The sequence below is a fragment of the Dendrobates tinctorius genome, unplaced genomic scaffold (genome assembly GCF_039654945.1).
Source record: "Dendrobates tinctorius isolate UK_male_01 unplaced genomic scaffold, ASM3965494v1 ptg000054l, whole genome shotgun sequence".
Taxonomy (NCBI): domain Eukaryota; kingdom Metazoa; phylum Chordata; class Amphibia; order Anura; family Dendrobatidae; genus Dendrobates; species Dendrobates tinctorius.
This window is the reverse complement of record NW_027361722.1, coordinates 16,496,047-16,516,252: the sequence shown is the minus strand read 5'-3', so window position 1 is coordinate 16,516,252 and position 20,206 is coordinate 16,496,047. Positions and strand designations below refer to the sequence as shown.

At 43.7% G+C, this 20,206-nt stretch overlaps 1 protein-coding gene across 1 annotated transcript in view; it reads right to left on the bottom strand.

Moving 5' to 3' along the window:
- Positions 1-11,615: 11,615 nt before the first annotated feature.
- Positions 11,616-20,206, bottom strand: part of LOC141091518 (cell surface glycoprotein CD200 receptor 1-like) — a 72,301-nt gene continuing 63,710 nt past the window's right edge. Inside the window, exons 3-5 of the mRNA XM_073577152.1 lie at positions 16,170-16,424; positions 14,271-14,371; positions 11,616-11,796 (exon numbers count right to left, since the gene is read on the bottom strand). Coding sequence (XP_073433253.1) covers positions 11,758-11,796; positions 14,271-14,371; positions 16,170-16,424 — 395 coding nt within the window. The 3' untranslated portion in view covers positions 11,616-11,757. The remainder of the gene's footprint in view (positions 11,797-14,270; positions 14,372-16,169; positions 16,425-20,206) is intronic.

Genomic DNA, 20,206 nt, shown 5'->3' with positions numbered 1-20,206 from the left:
CCTGTGGACCCTGCATCCACCACATTAACCCAGTGCGCAGTGATGGACACGTAACGGCCCTGGCCATGCCGACTGGACCATGCATCAGTTGTGAGGTGCACCTTTCCGCTCACTGACTGCTTGAGTGCATGGACAATGCGGTCTTTCACATGATGGTGGAGGGCTGGGATGGCTTTGCGATAAAAGAAGTGGCGACTGGGTAGGTCATAGCGTGGTACTGCATAGGCCATGAGTTCGCGGAAAGCTGTGCTTTCCACCAACCGAAAGGGCATCATCTCAAACGAGATTAGTTTGTCAATGTGGGCGTTCAAACCCAGTGTACGCGGATGAGAGACTGAGTACTTTCTTGACCTACTCATAGTGTCTGGGAGGGTGAGCTGGACTTGAGAGCTGCATATGGTGGAAGTAGCGGTGGACAGGGCGGACTGAGAGAGGGTTGATGATGGTGATGGAGTTGGTGTTCTTTCTGATGGCCTAGAATCAGTCTTTCGTTGATATAACAGTGGGATTCCCTGACTGCTGTGGTCTTGCAACGACACCTCAACATTTGCTGCTGTGCTAACCGGTGGGCTTACAGTGGGGGAAACAATGTAGCGTTGCTGACTACCTTCGTTGTGATCAGTTGCACATGTGGCACTTGAGGTTTGGTGTTGTGTCCATGCTTGCAAGTGCATGCTGGTTAAATGTCTAAGCATGCAACTGGTATTCAAATTTTTCAGATTTTTCCCTCGGCTAAAGGTCTTTGCGCACTTCTTACAGATAACCTTGGCCTGATCATGAGGATTTTGTTCAAAAAAGTGCCACACTGCACTCTTCCTACTTTGGCAGACATTTTGCGGCCTAGCACGCTGTGATCTTTTGACCCTCTGGACAAGCTGTCCAGCAACTCTTTTGATGTTTGGAACCTGCCTTTGGAGTGCTCCGGGCCTGCCAGATAACAGCTGTTGCGATGTCGATGTCTGCTGTGGATGCTCCTCATCTGAGCTATTGGAAGCAGCACCCTCTTCCCCCAATGGATGCCAATCTGGGTCAACAACTGGGTCATCCATCACATCCTCTTCTATGTCATGTGCACCTTCCTCTGTGTCACCGTGTATGGTGGTATAGTGTGCGGGAAGGGGCACCTGAGTCTCATCAGGGTCAGAATCTGGCTCTGTACACTGCGAGGACAATGTAGTGCTCTGAGTGAATGTACCAGCAGAATCATCCATCAGCGGCTGTGCATCAGTGCACTCCATGTCAGATTCATCTTGGCCTGGGTAATTCACCATTTCACTTGATAATCCAGGCATGGTATGTGAAAACAGCTCCATGGAGTAATCAGTAGTATGGCCTGCGTCATCCTTCAATCTTGGTTGGGGTGAAGGACACAAGGAAAGGTGTGGTTCATGAACATGAGCCTCCAATGACGACTCAGTGCTTTTACTTTTTACAACTGAAGAAGAGGAGGCGATAGAGCTGGAGGCTGAGTCAGCAATGTAAGACAAAACTTTTTCCTGATGCTCTGGCTTTAAAAGCGGTTTGCCAACTCCTAGAAAACTAAGCGTTCGAGGCCTTATGTAGCCAGACGATGACGCAGGGTCAGCACCTCCTGCATTCGGTCCTATTTTGCTCCTGCCACTACCATCAGATCCACCACCAACACCATCATTACCAGCTGCCAACCCCCGCCCAATTCCACGGCCTCTTCCACCAGCCTTCCTCATTTTTGGTAGAAATGTAGACAAAATCCAACAAACTATATAGTAATGTAAAACAAGATACAAGGTGTCTATAGGACAGGGGAGATTTAGAATTTCTGCACACACTTGTGGACAGTGGACACTTTTGGATTGTGTGAGGCCCACTGATATCTGAGAGCTATGTGACAGGCTCGATGGCACAGCTGTGACCAAAGTGACGAGAGGATAAGGGAGATTTTGAATCTCTGCGCACACTTTTGGACACTGGACACTTGTGGATTGTGTGAGGCCCACTGATATCTGAGCGCTATGTGACAGGCTCGATGGCACAGCTGCCTGTGACAAAAGTGACGAGAGGATAATGGAGATTTTGAATCTCTGCGCACACTTTTGGACACTGGACACTTGTGGATTGTGTGAGGCCCACTGATATCTGAGCGCTATGTGACAGGCTCGATGGCACAGCTGCCTGTGACAAAAGTGACGAGAGGATAATGGAGATTTTGAATCTCTGCGCACACTTTTGGACACTGGACACTTGTGGATTGTGTGAGGCCCACTGATATCTGAGCGCTATGTGACAGGCTCGATGGCACAGCTGCCTGTGACAAAAGTGACGAGAGGATAATGGAGATTTTGAAACTCTGCGCAAACTTTTGGACACTGGACACTTGTGGATTGTGTGAGGCCCACTGATATCTGAGCGCTATGTGACAGGCTCGATGGCACAGCTGCCTGTGACAAAAGTGACGAAAGGATAATGGAGATTTTGAATCTCTGCGCACACTTTTGGACACTGGACACTTGTGGATTGTGTGAGGCCCACTGATATCTGAGCTCTATGTGACAGGCTCGATGGCACAGCTGCCTGTGACAAAAGTGACGAGAGGATAATGGAGATTTTGAATCTCTGCGCACACTTTTGGACACTGGACACTTGTGGATTGTGTGAGGCCCACTGATATCTGAGCGCTATGTGACAGGCTCGATGGCACAGCTGCCTGTGACAAAAGTGACGAGAGGATAATGGAGATTTTGAATCTCTGCGCACACTTTTGGACACTGGACACTTGTGGATTGTGTGAGGCCCACTGATATCTGAGCGCTATGTGACAGGCTCGATGGCACAGCTGCCTGTGACAAAAGTGACGAGAGGATAATGGAGATTTTGAATCTCTGCGCACACTTTTGGACACTGGACACTTGTGGATTGTGTGAGGCCCACTGATATCTGAGCGCTATGTGACAGGCTCGATGGCACAGCTGTGACAAAAGTGACTAGAGGATAAGGGAGATTGGATTGCTTTTAAAAAAGCAGTTTGCGGAGCAGTGGGTAAACAGCAGTGCCAGCGTGTCAGGAAGCCTTAAAAGGCAGCCCAACAACCAACACCACTGATACACCACTATATAGCCTCCCCTTGCACTGCACACACAGTGACTTGTGTGTTGTGCAGGCCAAATCGCTAGCAGCAGAAGCAGTTTTTTTGTCTTCTTCCCTGCCTAACGCTCTCCCTACAGAATCAGCAGCAACCTCTCCCTATACTAAGATCGGCAGAAGTAAGATGGCGGTCGGCGTGCACGCCCTTTTATACCCCCTGTGACGCCCACCAAAGCAAGCCAATCACTTGCATGCCCTTCTGAAAGATGGTGGTGACCCGTGCCTAGGTCATCACGTTGCCCACAGTGTCCGTGGATCCTGATTGGCTGAAAAAGAGCGCAAAACAAACTTTTGAAACGCGACTTTGGCGCGTAAGTCGCCGACCTCGTGGCCGACCTCATCCTAGGGTCGGGTTTCGTTTCATGAAACCCGACTTTGCCAAAAGTCGGCGACTTTTGAATTTTTTCGACCCGTTTCGCTCAACTCTAGTCAGGACGTAGCAAAAAGGTCGGGAAGCCCGAGATAGCGGTGAAGTACAAACAGAGAAGACAGTTAGAATACCAAGCCGAAGGTCAGAGCCAGAAACAGAGAACAAGCACTAAGTCACAAGACAATGCACAGAAAGAGAAAACAGACTGGGTCATACATGAGAAAGCAATCAGACTAAACAGTATGCAAGCACACCAGCGGGTCAGACGTACAGCCAAGACAGATGTATCACTGACAAGGATCAGATGAAGGCGGGTAAATATAGACCTCCCCAAACCAAAAGGAGGCCATACAAAATTAACCCTGAGATGACAAGGAAGGAACCCTATCCACAACCATGACACAAACCCTTTCCACTTCCTGCTTACTTACTCAAACCTAAAAATATTTCCCGGATAAGCAAATTCCTCAACCGTGATTTTGCAAATACACTACTAGTTCATGCCCACATCATCACTCACTATGCCTACTGCAACCTCTTGCTCTGTGGCCTCCATTCTAATACACTTGCACCCATCCAATCTATCCTAAACTCTGCTGCTCAAGTAATACACCTGTCACACTGCTATTCCCCAGCTTCTCCCCTCTGTCAATCCCTGCACTGGCTCCCCATTGTACAGAGACTACTATTCAAAACTCTAACTTTGGCGTAAAAAGCCATCCACAACCTGTCTGCTCCATTCATAGTCTGCCAGTAATTACTTGCACACATCCTCCGATCGTTACAAGATCTCCTTGTCTTCTCCCCTCATCTCCTCTTCCCACAATCGCATACATTTCCCCTGCGTATCATCCTACTCTGGAACGGTGTACCCCAACATATGATACTCTCGCCTACCATTGGAACCTTCAAAATAAACCTGAAGAACCACCTCTTCTGACAAGCCTACAACCTGCAGTAACCATCGCTCCACCATATTGCTGTGCGACCATCTCTACCCTCAGCTATTGTAATAATAAATAATAATAATACCTCTGTGCAGATGCGAAAGAAAGGGAGACGAGTAGACCATACAGTAACAGAAGTTTTCAAAAAAATTAGCAATTTTACTATTTCTGCTCATAGGCAATTGATGACACTTTAGTGGTGTGTTGAAATAATTTGGGGAAATTTTTGCACTTTGAGTTGGGTCTCCTTCATGTGTTTTGCATGGATTTGTCAGGCCTCTCAGACCACCAGGCTTACATCTGTAAACTCATCCAATGCTGGTCTAAGCCCTGTCCCAGGCATCCATGCTGAGCAAGTATACTATTTTGTACTCTGGTTCAATTTATGCCACTTTTCCTGGTTTCTGCCTCTAATTTGAACTGTTTTGGTGGCTTTTTGGCCCCCCTGAAGGTGTTGTTGGCTGTTTGCCGAATCCGAACTGAACCTTGAAAGGTTCACTCATCTCTAAACATTATGAGTCTCATAAAAGAAAAGCAAATTTCTTTTTCCTAAATTTAAGATTTTTTTTATCACTTTCCAGTGCATTAAATAATGAAATCAATGAAAAGTACAACTCATTCCACAATAAACAAGCCCTCATACGGTCATGTGGACGGAAAAGTAAACTACTTATGGCTCTTGAAAGAAGGGGAGGAAAAACCAAAAGGAAAGAAATGAAAATAGCCCGGTCATTAAGGGGTTTAGAATGTATGCAGCAGCGTTGAATTAGTGGAAAAAACAAGATCACATGAGATCTCAGTCTTTCACCACGAGAGCAGCCACATTGAGTTGTGAGATCCCAGTCTGCATGCCGGAATTCCACAACACAGAAATTTTGGCCCAACTTTGCTATAAAGTCAGGAACTTTTGGGGTACATTACAGCTGCTTCAGAGAGTTTTTTTTACTGGATTACTTTTAGAAAATTCTCCAGACTAGGGCTGCCTACTGTGATATGTATTCTTCACCCTTAGACTTAACCATCCTAAAGAAATAGTCACTGAATTTTCATCATTAAAGAGATGTGAGACATATTGGAGATAAAATGCCTTCAGAAATCAAGAATTAAGGAATCAAGATGTCCAATTCTCCACACTGACACTTCCTTCACTACTCTACTAAATGGGTGAGATCATTCTGCTTTAATTTGCTTTGCGGCTGAGGCACCTGGCAGTCGTGCGACCATGAACAGTCAGGCCATGTGCACATGATGCAGATATCCAGCGGATCCGCAGCTGATTTTACCGCGCAGAAACGCTGCATATCCGCATTGTGATGTACAGTAGCATGTAAGTCAATAGAAAAAAAAAAACGCTGTGCAGACGTTGCGGATTTTTCCGCACGATTTTCTTGTGGTTCAAAATATGCAGCATGTCAATTCTTTTGTGCGGTTTTCCACCTGCTCCATTCTCCAAATCCGCAGGGGGAAATCCGCAGAGGAAAACCGCACAAAAACTGCAAGAAAACAGGAAGAAATCCGCAGGAAAAATGCAGGGGAAGAGTCTTGAGGAGATCATTTGCATATTCCCAGTGCCTTCTGGGATAAGTGAAGAGTCTCAGCGAGCTCAACGATCACTGGGTTTTGGCCGTTGCAGCTGAAAAGAGGAAATCGGAAAACCAGGGGAAGAGTCTTGAGGAGATCATTTGCATATTCCCAGTGCCTTCTGGGATAAGTGAAGAGTCTCCGCGAGCTCAACGATCACTGGGTTTTGGCCGTTGCAGCTGAAAAGAGGAAATCGGAAAACCAGGGGAAGAGTCTTGAGGAGATCATTTGCATATTCCCAGTGCCTTCTGGGATAAGTGAAGAGTCTCCGCGAGCTCAACAATCACTGGGTTTTGGCCGTTGCAGCTGAAAAGAGGAAATCGAAAAACCAGGGGAAGAGTCTTGAGGAGATCATTTGCATCATTTTGGCTCATCTTTCATCGTTTTTAAGAAATCTCAAGATGGAAGAGGCCAGGAGCCATTTGGTGAGCTGCATTTCTTGCTACATGTTCACAGATTTACCAGTGGAAAAGCCAAACTTCACATGCCACAAATGCAAGCTTGTGTCCCTGTTGGAGGAAAAGTTGCAAAATCTCGAAGAGAGGTTAGCTACGTTGAAGATCATTAAGGAAGGTGAAAAGTTCTTGGACAGAGCAGAATTATCTCTTCATGTTACAGATCCTTTTGGATAAATTATTGGGCTTATTGTGCGCTGCTGAGCCAAAGATAAAGTCACCACATGAAATACTTTTTAACTCTTAATTCCCAACGCGTTTCAAAGTGGAATATCACTTCTTCTTCAGGGGATGACATGTCATCCCCTGAAGAAGAAGTGATATTCCACTTTGAAACGCGTTGGGAATAAAGAGTTAAAAAGTATTTCATGTGGTGACTTTATCTTTGGCTCAGCAGCGCACAATAAGCCCAATAATTTATCCAAAAGGATCTTTATCTGTGGTCACGGACGTGAACCTCGGGCGTGCAGCAGACTGACATTGATCTACATGCTTTAAACTATCTTGGAAAAGGTGAGTAGATTCTCTGAATTTATTTCATCTGTTACCCAGATAAGACCCTATTGCGCTCTTTCTCTCCTCAGTTTTATCTCTTCATGTTACAGAAAGAGAAGAAATTCAAAGTGCACCTGAAGAAACAGAGGAATGGAGACATGTGACCCAGAGAAGCAGGAGGATCAGGAGGCAGTCAGCACCCATACTGCTCAGAAACCAGTACCAGGCTCTCACGCAGGAAAACGATGAAGAAATACATCAGGATAAGACTTTGATAACAAACAGCAACCTTGTACGCCTTCAGAGTCCTCCTGGATGGAGAAAGAAAAATGTTGTGAAGAAGAAACGGAGAGTGGTGGTCATGGGGGATTCCCTGTTGAGAGGAACAGAGGCCGCTATCTGCAGACCGGATATAACTTCAAGAGAAATGTGCTGTCTTCCAGGTGCAAAAATTAAAGATGTGTCTGACAGGATATCAGGACTCTTCAGACCTACAGATGTCTACCCATTCCTGCTACTACATGTGGGGACAAATGACACCGCAAGAAACGAACTGGAAACCATCTGCAGAGACTTTGAAGACTTAGGCAAGAAAGTGAAAGAACTGGGAGCGCAGGTGGTCTTCTCTTCCATCCTCCCAGTGGATGGCCATGGAACAAGGAGGTGGAATAAGATTCTGCAGGTGAACAACTGGCTACGTCGATGGTGTCGTCAGCAACGATTTGGATTTCTGGATCACGGAGTGAACTACTTATACGATGGACTACTTGCTAGAGATGTGGTGCACCTTACGAAGACTGGAAAGCATGTATTTGGAAGTTGCCTTGCTACACTTGTAAGGAGAGCTTTAAACTAGAACAACATGGGAAGGGAAGCAAAAGACCAGAAAAAGCCTTACACCTGACAAATGCTATTGAGAACTCTGCTATTAGAAGTGGAAAGGAAGAACAAAGACGAAAGAATCTAATTAATAAAAATATTGGAGAAAGAGAAACCAATCACAAACTAAAATGTTTCTATACTAATGCACAAAGCATGGGCAACAAACAAGGAGAATTGGAACTACTAACACAGGAAAAGAAATATGATGTCATTGGAATCACTGAAACTTGGTGGGACAATACACATGATTGGAATACAAGACTAGAAGGATACAACTTATTTGCAAGAAACAGACTTGATAAACGAGGAGGGGGTGTCGCATTGTATGTTAGAAACGCGTATATCTGCACAGAGATTGAAGCTTCAGAGACTGGGAGCTCTGTGGAAACTGTTTGGGTAAGAATACAAGGACAGAACAATGGAAAGGACACCATTATAGGCATTTACTACAGGCCGCCTGTACAAGCTGAAGATATGGATGAACTCTTTATGCATCAAATGGCCAAGTTCTCCAAAAAATATGACATAGTTGTCATGGGAGATTTCAACTATCCAGACATTTGTTGGGAATCTCTCTCAGGCAAAACTAACAGGTCAAGGAAATTCTTATCCTCTCTTGCTGACAACTTTATCTTCCAAAAGGTAAGGGAGAAAACAAGGGGAACTGCTACCTTGGATCTAATCCTTATAAGCAGGGAGGAAATGGTTGAGGAGGTAAAAGTGGCTGGGACCCTAGGAGGTAGCGACCATGCTATTTTAGAATTTTGGATAACTAGAGGTGGAAGACCTGTGAAGACTCAGACGTCAAGGTTAGATTTCAGAAAGGCAGATTTTAAGGGATTCAGAAAGAGAATTGGAGGGATCCAATGGCTGGATATCCTTAAAGACAAAAATGTCCAGGAAGGATGGGAAATCTTGAAAAATGAAATTCTCAAAGCACAGTTGTTAACAATTCCGAAAAGAGGGAAGAATAGGAAGCATTTAAGGAAACCAGGATGGATGAACACAGAACTTAAGCACATGCTAAAAAGGAAGAAAAAAATGTTTATAAAATGGAAAGAGGGAGGCATATCTAAAGAAGAATATAATGCTGTCTGCAGAACCTGCAGGGCACAAATCAGATTACTAAAGCTGAAAATGAATTGAGGCTTGCAAGAGATGTCAAAAGCAATAATAAAGGATTTTGGGGATATGTCAAAAGTAAAAGAAAAGTCAAAGATGCTATAGGATTTTTACAGGATGAAAATGATGAAATGGTAAGACAGGATGTTGAGAAGGCTGAACTTTTAAATTCCTATTTTGCATCTGTTTTCTCTCAGAAAGGAAATGTAACATCAACTGTTATTCACTGTCCTATTAAGGGAATAGAAGAATCCAGGATATCTATAAACAGAAAGATAGTGAGGAAACACTTAGCTAACCTAAATGAATTCAAGTCTCCAGGTCCAGATGAATTACACCCCAGAGTACTAAAGGAGATAGCAGAAGAAATTTTTGAACCCCTCTCCATAATCTTTGAAAATTCTTGGAGAACAGGAGAAGTGCCAGAAGACTGGAGAAGAGCAAATGTTTTTCCTATCTTCAAAAAGGGGAAGAAGGTGGACCCAGGCAACTATAGGCCAGTGAGTCTGACTTCTATACCAGGAAAGATCTTTGAACAAATTATTAAACAACATGTATGTCAATACCTGGATAAGAATGAAGTGATTAAATAGAGTCAGCATGGGTTTGTAACTAATAAGTCATGTCAGACTAACTTAATTTCCTTCTATGACGGTATCACTGATTGGGTGGATCAAGGAAATGCTGTAGATATAGTATATCTTGACTTCAGCAAAGCATTTGACAAAGTCTCTCATACAATCCTTATTGAAAAAATGACTAAGTATGGAATGGACAAGGCAACTGTTAGGTGGATTCATAACTGGCTTAGTGATCAGACCCAAAGAGTGGTCGTAAATGGCTGCACATCCAGTTGGAAGAATGTCTCAAGTGGGGTACCACAGGGCTCTGTCCTGGGCCCTGTATTGTTCAACATCTTTATCAACGATTTAGATGAAGGAATTGAGGGTAAACTGATTAAATTTGCTGATGACACAAAGCTAGGAGGGATAGCTAATACTAGAGAAGAGAGAGAGAGGATTCAAAAAGATTTAAATAAACTGGAGAAGTGGGCAGCAACTAACAGAATGGTTTTTAACAGGGAGAAATGCAAAGTACTACATCTGGGCAATAAAAATGAAAAAAGCATATATAGAATGGGAGGAATAGGGCTAAGTGACAGCACATGTGAAAAAGACTTGGGTATACTAATAGATCACAGACTGAATATGAGTCAACAGTGTGATGCAGCAGCAAAAAAGGCAAATGCAATTCTAGGATGTATTAACAGAAACATACAGTCTAGATCACGTGAAGTCATTATTTCCCTCTACTCCTCTTTGGTCAGACCTCATCTGGAATATTGTGTCCAGTTTTGGGCACCACATTTTAAAAAAGACATCAACAAACTGGAGCAAGTTCAGAAAAGAGCGACCAGAATGGTGACCGGTCTGCAAACCCTGTCTTATGAGGAAAGGTTGCAGGATTTGGGAATGTTTAGTTTGCAAAAGAGAAGACTGAGAGGAGACTTAATAGCTGTCTACAAATATCTAAAGGGCTGTCACATTGTAGAAGGATCAACTTTATTCTCATTTGCACAAGGAAAGACTAGAAGCAATGGGATGAAACTGAATGGGAGGAGACACAGATTAGATATTAGAAAAAACTTTTTGACAGTTAGAGTGATCAATGAGTGGAACAGGCTGCCACGAGAAGTGGTGAGTTCTCCTTCAATGGAAGTCTTCAAACAGAGGCTGGACAGACATCTGACTGGGATGATTTAGGGAATCCTGCTTTGAGCAGGGGGTTGGGCCAGATGGCCCAGGAGGTCCCTTCCAACTCTACAATTCTATGATTCTATGACCTGCGGACTTCTTCAATTCTGCACGGAAAAATCCGCAGGGCCAAAAAGTACGTCTGCACTTAGCCTCAGACAGTAGGCGACCAGCCCAGAGGGCATCTGCCACTCGGCTCCTTGGCTCAACTACATTTTCTGACTGTCATGAGCTTCATCTTTATGCTAGCGACAGTCCAAAAGTCCCGGCTTTGACCAAGCTCGGGAAACCTTGCGCATGCACTGGGTCATCTTGAGCTTAGTGGCGTCCAGAAGTCCAGACCTAGAGAGTGTGTTGTAAGGTCATGACACGCGTCGTGACATCATGTTGCTGAGGGAAGGCCCAGCTGAGAATGCGCAAACTAGGCTCGGAACATCAGTGTGTGTGCGTCCATTGTAAAGGTGCAGCGACATTGTGCAACAAATAGACTCAAGATGACCCTGCCCACTTGTTGTGTCGTCCAAAAGGGAGTTTCGACCAGAAGTCCTGGTTTAGCATGAAGATGCAGAGGGCGCCAATGGTGACAAGATACGTTCCGGACTCAATAGTGGAAAACAAACAGAAGAGGTATCCGGAAAGGAGGGATGTGAAGTAATTGTTTTATCTTTTTTTTTAACCTTTTGCTGTCCAGTCACCACTTTGCTGAATTCGTGCAGACCATAGTACAAAAATCCACATTCAGAAGAAAATGTTTTTTTGTTTTTTTTAAGATTCAAGTAAAATTTAATTCCAATTAAATAAGTTCGCCGGTCTCTAATTTATCATGAAAGAAGAAGTTAAGATTGTATTGATACCTCACCAGTGATTTTATAAATGATTGACACTAAAAGAGTTTACAAATCTTTACTGAAGAAAATACAAATTTACAAGTAAAGAAATTAAAGAAAAATTTGTAATGATGAGAATTTCAAGAAAGGATCATCCAGGATAATGTATTGTCTTGTTAGAATACATTTCCTTATTTCTTATCATCAGTCTTCATTACTTTCATGTTCAGGAATCTTTAATCCCTTAAAACAGAAGAAAAAAAATATAATTCACTCAATGTAAAAATAAGAAAGATTTTATAAAATGAGAAGAGTGGTAACAACATTCAGATTTGTGCACAATAATAGATATTGATAAAAACAACCTAAAAGCAATAAAATAAGTCAGAAATATCTGAGCTCTGAACACTTTATGTGAATAGAATAGAAGTATGGTGACAAGAAGACGTGTAAAAATTAGGCTGCTGAGGTCATCGTCTTCCCCAGTCCGCAATGTCCCAATGGGACCCAGCGGCCTCTAGGCAACATAAAATGACACCAGTGTTCTAAATGTCACATAGAATGAGGGGGCTTTGTTAGAGTTTGAGTTAAATGAGGGGATGTTAACCCGGAGAATAAAGTGGACAGATTGGTCCTACAGCACAATTCAGAGGCTGGAGAGAGCACTGCATCCTATCATGTAGAACAGTGCAGAGGGGCAGTAAGTTCAATACAATAAGTTTGTGATAAAAGTCACTGCTCTAAAAAAGAATGGAAAACGTAAATCACACATCAGACCTTGTTAAATGAAAGATTAAAGTCGAAAATCTTTCCAGATATAACTTGTGTAATTTATTATCAGAGGTCAATAAAAAACAGGAATTGAATTCATCGAATCATCGAAATCATCCAATTTACGAGAATTTCATCAAGGCAATTTATCATGTGTAGTGTGTATGGCAACCACATGGCTATCTGAATGTTAGGATCTTTGATGGCATCCTGGAGGACCTCCTCTGAGATCTGGATTAGGACCTCAGAGGTTCTTGATCTGTGGTGTTAAATAATAATGTTCGATGTACAGATACATAAAGTCCCAGAGGTTCCCAATTCGATTCATGTTTGGGAAATCTGATCACCAGTAAATGGCATCAATGCTTTCATCATCCCAGGTCTGCCCACACACTGTGGCCACATGAGGCTGGGCATTTTCCTGACCCAGGAGGACCCGGACCAATGCACCAGTGTAAGTTTTGACAATGGTTCTGTTGATTTGATTGCATTTATCAAAGTACTGTTGGCCACAAGATGGAAGTTTATGCGACTCTCCAAGAATATGGCCAGTGTCATATATTTTCTCCTTGCTCTTGAGACTGTCTGAGTCAGACAGCCTTCTTGTAATGTGTGATGCCATTTAAGGTTGTATCATTCTGGTGGAGATGGACTGGAAACTTGAGCACCAGTCAATGGCATCAATGCTGTCATCATCCTGGAACTGTCTACATACTTTGACCACATGAGGCCAGGCAGTGTCCTGAACCTTTAGTTTAAGGTGTGGCAATGGCTCTGTGGAGTTGATTACGGTACATTTGTAAAGGTACCATCGGCACTGACAAGGAAGTTTGTGTGACCCTCCATCAAACCGGTGTTCCTGGATGATATTGCAGGCTGCATTTATGTTCACCGCAGCATCTTCAGAGGCTTTTACATCTCTCACATGTGCTCAGAAGGAATATGATTTTTTTGTAGTGCTCTTCCTGCTCCTCATTGCACACAGAAGCAGATATTGGTTCTTCCACTGGGTTGATGGCTTTTTACGACACTGTCCCACTCTCATGTTGCGACCTGTATCCCGTATCCTATATTTTCTCTATTCTCTTGAAACTGTCGGACTCAAGTCTGTGAGTGGCAAAATTAAGGATTAGTAGGTAGGTTTGAAGACTGAATTAAAGTCTAGTGTTTTCAATCAATGGGATGACAATCAAATGTGAGTGGGCGACCTGTTTTATTTAAACAACTAGAGAAATTCACAAGATTCTTTTGTGGAATTGTATCAGGGCTGGTTAGAAAATCATCTCTAAGGATATTGGACTCCAGCAATCCACAGTCAGAGGAAATTAAAAAGGTTGATCAATAAATAAAATGCCCTTTCTAAATATCTATATTTAAGCCTAAAGACTTATGTAATTTGAATTACTATTAAAATTGCAAGCAATTCTCTTTATACATCTGAAACTTCTATCTACAGCATTTTTTTTCTTTAATGTCAAGTCGATGTGCCAGACTCATCAACAATTACCGGAAACGTTTAGATTCAGTTATTGCTGCGCAAGGAGTCACATCAGACACTGAGAGCAAAGGTTCACATACTTTTACCACTCATAGATGCATAGTTATTTGATATTGGATCATTTTCCTCATTTTAAAAAGTATCTACAATTATTGGCTCATTTGTTTGATTTTGTTCTCTTTTTATAATTTTAGAATCTGATGTAATTTTGGGACAAATTTGTGCAGAAAAATAAAAATTTTTGAAGGGTCCACAATCTTTCAAGCACCACTGTAAGCGTTAAAGCATTCCCTCTATACTGTGATGTAATGTATACTGCTCAAAGAAATAAAGGGAACACAAACAGCCTGTTGCAACTGGAATAGTGTTCCCTTTTTTTTGGAGCAGTATATATAAAGTGCTGTGGGTTGTTCCATCATATCAATACTTAGTATAATAATATTAGCACCTGGCACTTGATTTTCAGGTACAGAAGAATTCCTGCGGTGAGTACGGTGAAGACAACTGTGACGATTACTATGAAGATGTTATCAATTCGAAGATTATTTCCTAGAATCCAATAAAAAGAGTTATTTATTTATTGTGATGAACGAGTTTGTGGATATCTGACTTTTTTTTTTACTGATTTCACTCTAAAAGTAGTATAAGGGTTGCAACACTGTTGAAAAAATGATTATGTTCCTGCTCTGACGCCTGCAGCAGTCAGACACAAATATGGTGCAGAACGGTGGAGGAGAGGAGGAACTGTGCAGCAGGGAACAATGCCTGAACCATGTCTAGGTTAGCAAATGGTTGTAACTAAATGAGCAAATCCTTGAAAATTTGAATTCAGCAGATTCTATCAAAATGGGACAGGAAATTTGCAAAAATTGTATTTTATGGAAATTGAATAGCCATTAAAAACTGCCGTTTGTTAGGCTCCGGGGTCTCCAGACTGCAAAGCATAATAAAGAGATAATCTGGGAAGGGGTTAAAAAAAATAAAAATGCATTCTCCCCTAGTTCCTCACCTTCCTTACCATTCCTCCACTGGTTTTCTATGCCCCCTAGTGGGGCAGTGCACATCATGATTTTAGAAAGGGCATCTTCAGCAGCAGCAGAGACGAGGTCGTCGCCAAGGCAGAACGGGGAACTCGAAATCCAGTAAAGGACTGGACAGAAGCTGCAGCAGATAGAACAGGTATTAGGATGGCGGAGTATGAACTTTTACAGTTTTTTAACCTCTTTCTGGCCCAACAAAATGGCGGCCAACTCTTCACTATTTTGTTAGAATCATGCAAATTTAATGCCCAACAAATAATGAATTTTTTGGAAATTGTAAATGATTTGGATTTGTTTAGAATCAACTCACTCATTCTTAGTAGTGAGTAGCACTTGATTTTATGAAGCACTCATTTGGGCTAAGTAAGGGCCTCAGAAGTTTGTTTAAAGCTCCATCTTGAGCTGCAGCCAATCCACCCATCCTACATATGAGTACCACCATTAGAAGAATTGCCACAGCCGAAGGGAGAATTGCGGTTTATTCTGACTGTACATCTACTAGATAAGAAGTTGGATGCCCAAGAGTCAGAAAAAGTCATTAGAGACAGGTGGAGACTGATGCCTGAGTGTGAAGAACTGTCATGCAGCATCTGTGCTGACTAGATCACAAGTGTGCACACAAACCACAAGGAAGGTTGCTTGTTGCCTAAATAATTAATTTGTCAAAAAAGAGATTGTACTTTCAGTATATTTCATGTCTTATAAGAGTCAAAGGCTTCTTTCTCCACTTTGGAGCCACTTCTTATACCCCCCATGTCTCCTTAACTCCTAAACTCCCAATCCACACAGAATAAACAGCTCATGTTTATCTTGCTCAATCCAAGACAAGCAAGATGGACTGCCAGCTCAGTGAAATGTCATGGGAGATATACTAATATACTGTATGGATGGAGAAGAGAGGAGCAGGGTAAGAAAAAAGACAGAGACACAGAAAGATTGAGTTGAGCTTTCTAACAAGTCTTTTACCTCTGCATTTACATCTATAGTATTAGTACAGTTAAATAATCTTCTCCATACCTCTGCTGCTTCTCTCTATGTGCTAACTAAGGAATGAAGAGCAAGAATTTATCTCTGTGTGATGCAAAGTGATATCATGGTCAGAAATAGTGTTATTATTACACATGCATAACAACTTATTCTGAAAACTTACTCAAAAGTACAGTTCCTCTTTAACTTCACTCCTCATATTAGGATAAAAATCCCAAAGAAGTAGCTTATTTTTCTTTCCTGTAATATTTTTGCTTTGATGTAAAAGTGTAAAATGTGGAGGTTCACTATCATCCACACACACATATACATGTACTTACCACTCAGTGTAATGTCGGATTTCTGTGGAATTACAAATGTTGGATGAGACACAGCGCAAGTCACCGACGTCCTGGACACTCTCCTTATACTGATGGTGCTGATCACTGACCACGTCCAGTCCGGATTTTCCAGTTTTGTAATGTTTATATCATCTGCATTTGGGATCCAGGAGATTTGTGCAGGTGGATTCCCACCGATGGCTCCACATTCTGGAGATCCATCACTGCTTAATTTTAGGTAAGTAGACGGCTGAACTGGAAAAAGGATGAAAGGCTCTTTTATTAAGCTGTTAGAGACTATATGTCACTAGAGATTAGCAATTTTGCCTTTTTTCGGGTCGAGTCGAGTTTCATGAAACCCGACTTTCTCAACAGTCGGGTCGAACGAAATCGGCCGATTATCGTGAAAAGTCGAAGGCCGACTGAAACACGAAACCCAATGCAAGTCAATGGGGAACCAAGGTCGGCAGGGAATGGAGGACAGGAAACACACCTATAGTGCCCATTTTAATGCCAAAAACATCAATTCTTATTACTTAAGCTTGTCAACCTTAATTTACTTTATAATAATAGTTATGCATTGAAAACATGGGGTTATTAGGCTACAGTTGTGGGGGGAAGGTAGGTCTGGCTCCAGATTTTCGTGGGCCCAGGGCCAAAGAGTGTCACTGGGCTCTTTTAACACATGCCACAATTCATGATCCTCTGATACGGCAGAGAAATAGCGGTATAGTACAATGAAAAATACTTCACTTCTTACATCTCATGACTGATATCCATTTTAAATTCTCCAATAGCTCCAAAAATGGACAGTATATTACTCCATACAGTATTATGGCCACCGCATAGTGCGCTATACAGAGTAATGAGGCCCATATATTTCTCCATACAGAATCATTGGTCCCATATAATGTTTGAAACAGTATATGATGAGCTCCACATAATGCTACAGTATATGTTGGTCCCCATGGATGAAGCTCCACTGTGTTATGGGCCCAAATAATGCTCCATATATAATGGGCCCCATTTCTAAAGCTCCAGTGCATAATGGGCCCTGTAAATGCTGCTCCAGTGTCTGATGTCCACCCTTGGAATGCTCCAGTGTATGGTGGGCCTCATATATCATTCTCCAGAGTATAGTGCTCCCCAAAAATAGCTGTCCCAACATTGAAAACAATTAAATAAGTCTCCTCGCTAAGGAATCCCTGTACTAGTCTGGACTCCTCGTCGTCCCCATCTTCCATCTCACTGCACTTGGACTGTTTAGGCAGAGGGCATACAGACGTGATGTCATCGCGCTCTCTGACCAGAATGTCACTGTCAGGAAACGCGGAAGACGTCACGGCGGTGGAGCAGGGAGAGGTAAGTATTTCAACTTTGCAAGTGCTGTGATTCTGAGCAAGCAGGGGGGGCCCACTCGTTGGCGACTGCACTTGCACAGGGTCCCTCATAGTACGGCGGTGTGTCTGACGGCGGGTGGGCCCTCCCGGGTGGGCCCTCCCATCGGCAGAGACACTTTTGCTTACTATGAGGGGCCCTGTGCCAGTGCCGTCACCCATGAGTATGCCCCCCACCTGCTCAAGGAACCTGCACTTTCATCTGCACCTTCCTCTTTGTCACCGTGTAAGGTGGTATAGTATGCGGGAAGGGGAACCTGAGTTTCATCAGGGTCAGATTCTGGCTGTGTAGAGTGCGAGGGGAATGTAGTGGTCTGGGTCAATGTACCAGCAGAATCATCCAGCAGTGGCTGGGCATCAGTGCACTTGTAGCGCCCCCAGGAGTACGGTCGCCACAGTGGCATTACCTTCCTCCTAGGGAGTGTGATGTCATGCTTGGGAGCAACAAAGGATCTCTCTAGCAGTTAAACCAACACACAACACAGTTCCCACTCCAGGCCAGCAGGGAGACCTCTGAATCTGACTGCTGAGGAGCTGCTCTCTGTGGTCGGGAGGAGGTACGTTAGGGCAGTCTGTGAAGAGAAGGGGAAGTGTGTGGTTGTGAAAAGGGAAGCTGGAGGATGAGCAGAGTTAAGGTTCACTCCTAGCTGGAGCGCATGGTCCGGATTCTGGTCTCCGAGATTGTAGCAGCAAGGTGTGTGAGCCAGAAGGAAAAGGCTATGGCTGCCTGCCATACGAGAAAGTTCCAAAAGAGAGTCAACAGGGGGAACTTCAGTGAACTCAGTACTGCGAGTACCTCAGATAAGGGCTAGAACGGAGGCCACACTACCTATCTGCAGAGAGAGAATTCCAAATTTGCTTCAAGGCTGACCAACTCCTTCACCATCTGTACTCTGGGTCCTGGACGGCACTTACCAAGTACAGGTAAAGGAACTGCACGACTGTGTCTGTCATCTTTCTCCTGCGCCTGGCGCACGGCTCTGCTACATCCTGCACTGCACACCATCTACCAACTCTTTCATCTGCCCTGCAACTACGGCCCTACCTGTGCAGGGCTTCTACATCTTATCTGCACAACATCTGTCCAAGAGAAGCGACACTGCAGCGTGGGTCAATCTGATCAGAAACCACCGGTGGCGTCACGTATCATTCACCTATAAACGTTATTCACCCCTTTGCATGGACGCCCAGGGCCACGGAATGGGTCACCACCACCAACGTGACACATCCCTCTGAGACACCGGCCCGGTACCTGATTAACCCCACTGCCCTGGCTGGCCACCCACACTCCATGTCAGATTCATCTTGGACTGGGGAATTCACGATTTGACTTGATTACCCAGGCATGGTATGATAGAAAGAGCTACATGGACTAATGTGGAGTGTGGCCTGCTGCATCATTCACTTTTGGTGGGGGTGAAGGACACAAGGAAAGGGGTTCTTCCTGACCAGGAGCCAGCACTTGACGACTCAGTGCTCGCATTTTTTGAAACTTCAGAAGAGGAGGGCATATTTGCTGGAGTCTCTTTCAGCAATGTAAGCCAAAACCAGTTCCTGATGCTCCGGCTTTAAAAGCGGTTAAGCTACTCCCAGGATAGGTAGCCTTCCAGGTGTTCTGGAGCCAGATCATGACGCAGGCTCAACACCTCCTGCCTTAGCTGCTATTGTGCTTTTGCCACAACCAGCAGATGCACCACCACCATCAGCACCAGCTTGCCCCCCCACGCCTCATCCGCGGCCTCTTCCACCAAACTTCAAAATGTTGCAGAAAATGAACCCAAAATAACATCAGATATATGGTGCTGTATCAGAAGCGTACAGCTCTATACAGTCAAAGGATGATTGTCAATCTCCCTATATATACCATCAGTCACACAGAGACACTCACAGGCTCAGTATGGATTAGACAAGAATATAAAAAGTAGAAAAAGTGTACAGTATCATCAGATAGCAGGTATATATAGTATAGTTTAAACATTCTAAATCTCCGTAGATATTTCAGGAGGCAGACACAGACGCTCTCAGGCTCAGTATAGATTGCAACACAATATAAAAAGCCGTAAAACGGTAATGGATCTGAAGAGTACAGCTGTACACAGTGTAGGGGTCACTGTTGTCAATCTCAGTATTTATTTCCACAGTCAGAAAATAACTCTCACTTGGTCAGTTTGGATTAGACCAGAATATAAAAAGCAGTAAATGAGTAATGTATCACAAGCGTAGAGCTGTATACACTAGTGTTGGTGTAATTTTTAAATGTACATCTAAATTGCAGGAGTAACCCATAGACACTCACACGCTCAGGATGGATCACACCACAATTAGTGTTGAGCATTCCGATACCGCAAGTATCGGGTATCGGCCGATACTTCCTGTATCGGAATTCCGATACCGACTTCCGATATTTTTTCAATATCGGAATTCGGCATCGGAATCGGAAGTTCAGTTGATTGACGGCCTGACGTCATCATGATGCGCGGTGTGTGCGCATCATGATGCGCCGTCATTTCGGGCCTTCCGGGGGTCTCTGCCGGCCTGCCGGGGGGGCTGTGCCGGCCTGCCGGGGGGCTGTGTGGACTGCCCGGGGTCTGTACCGGCCTGCCGGGGGGCTGTGCCGGCCTGCCGGTGGTCTGTGCACCC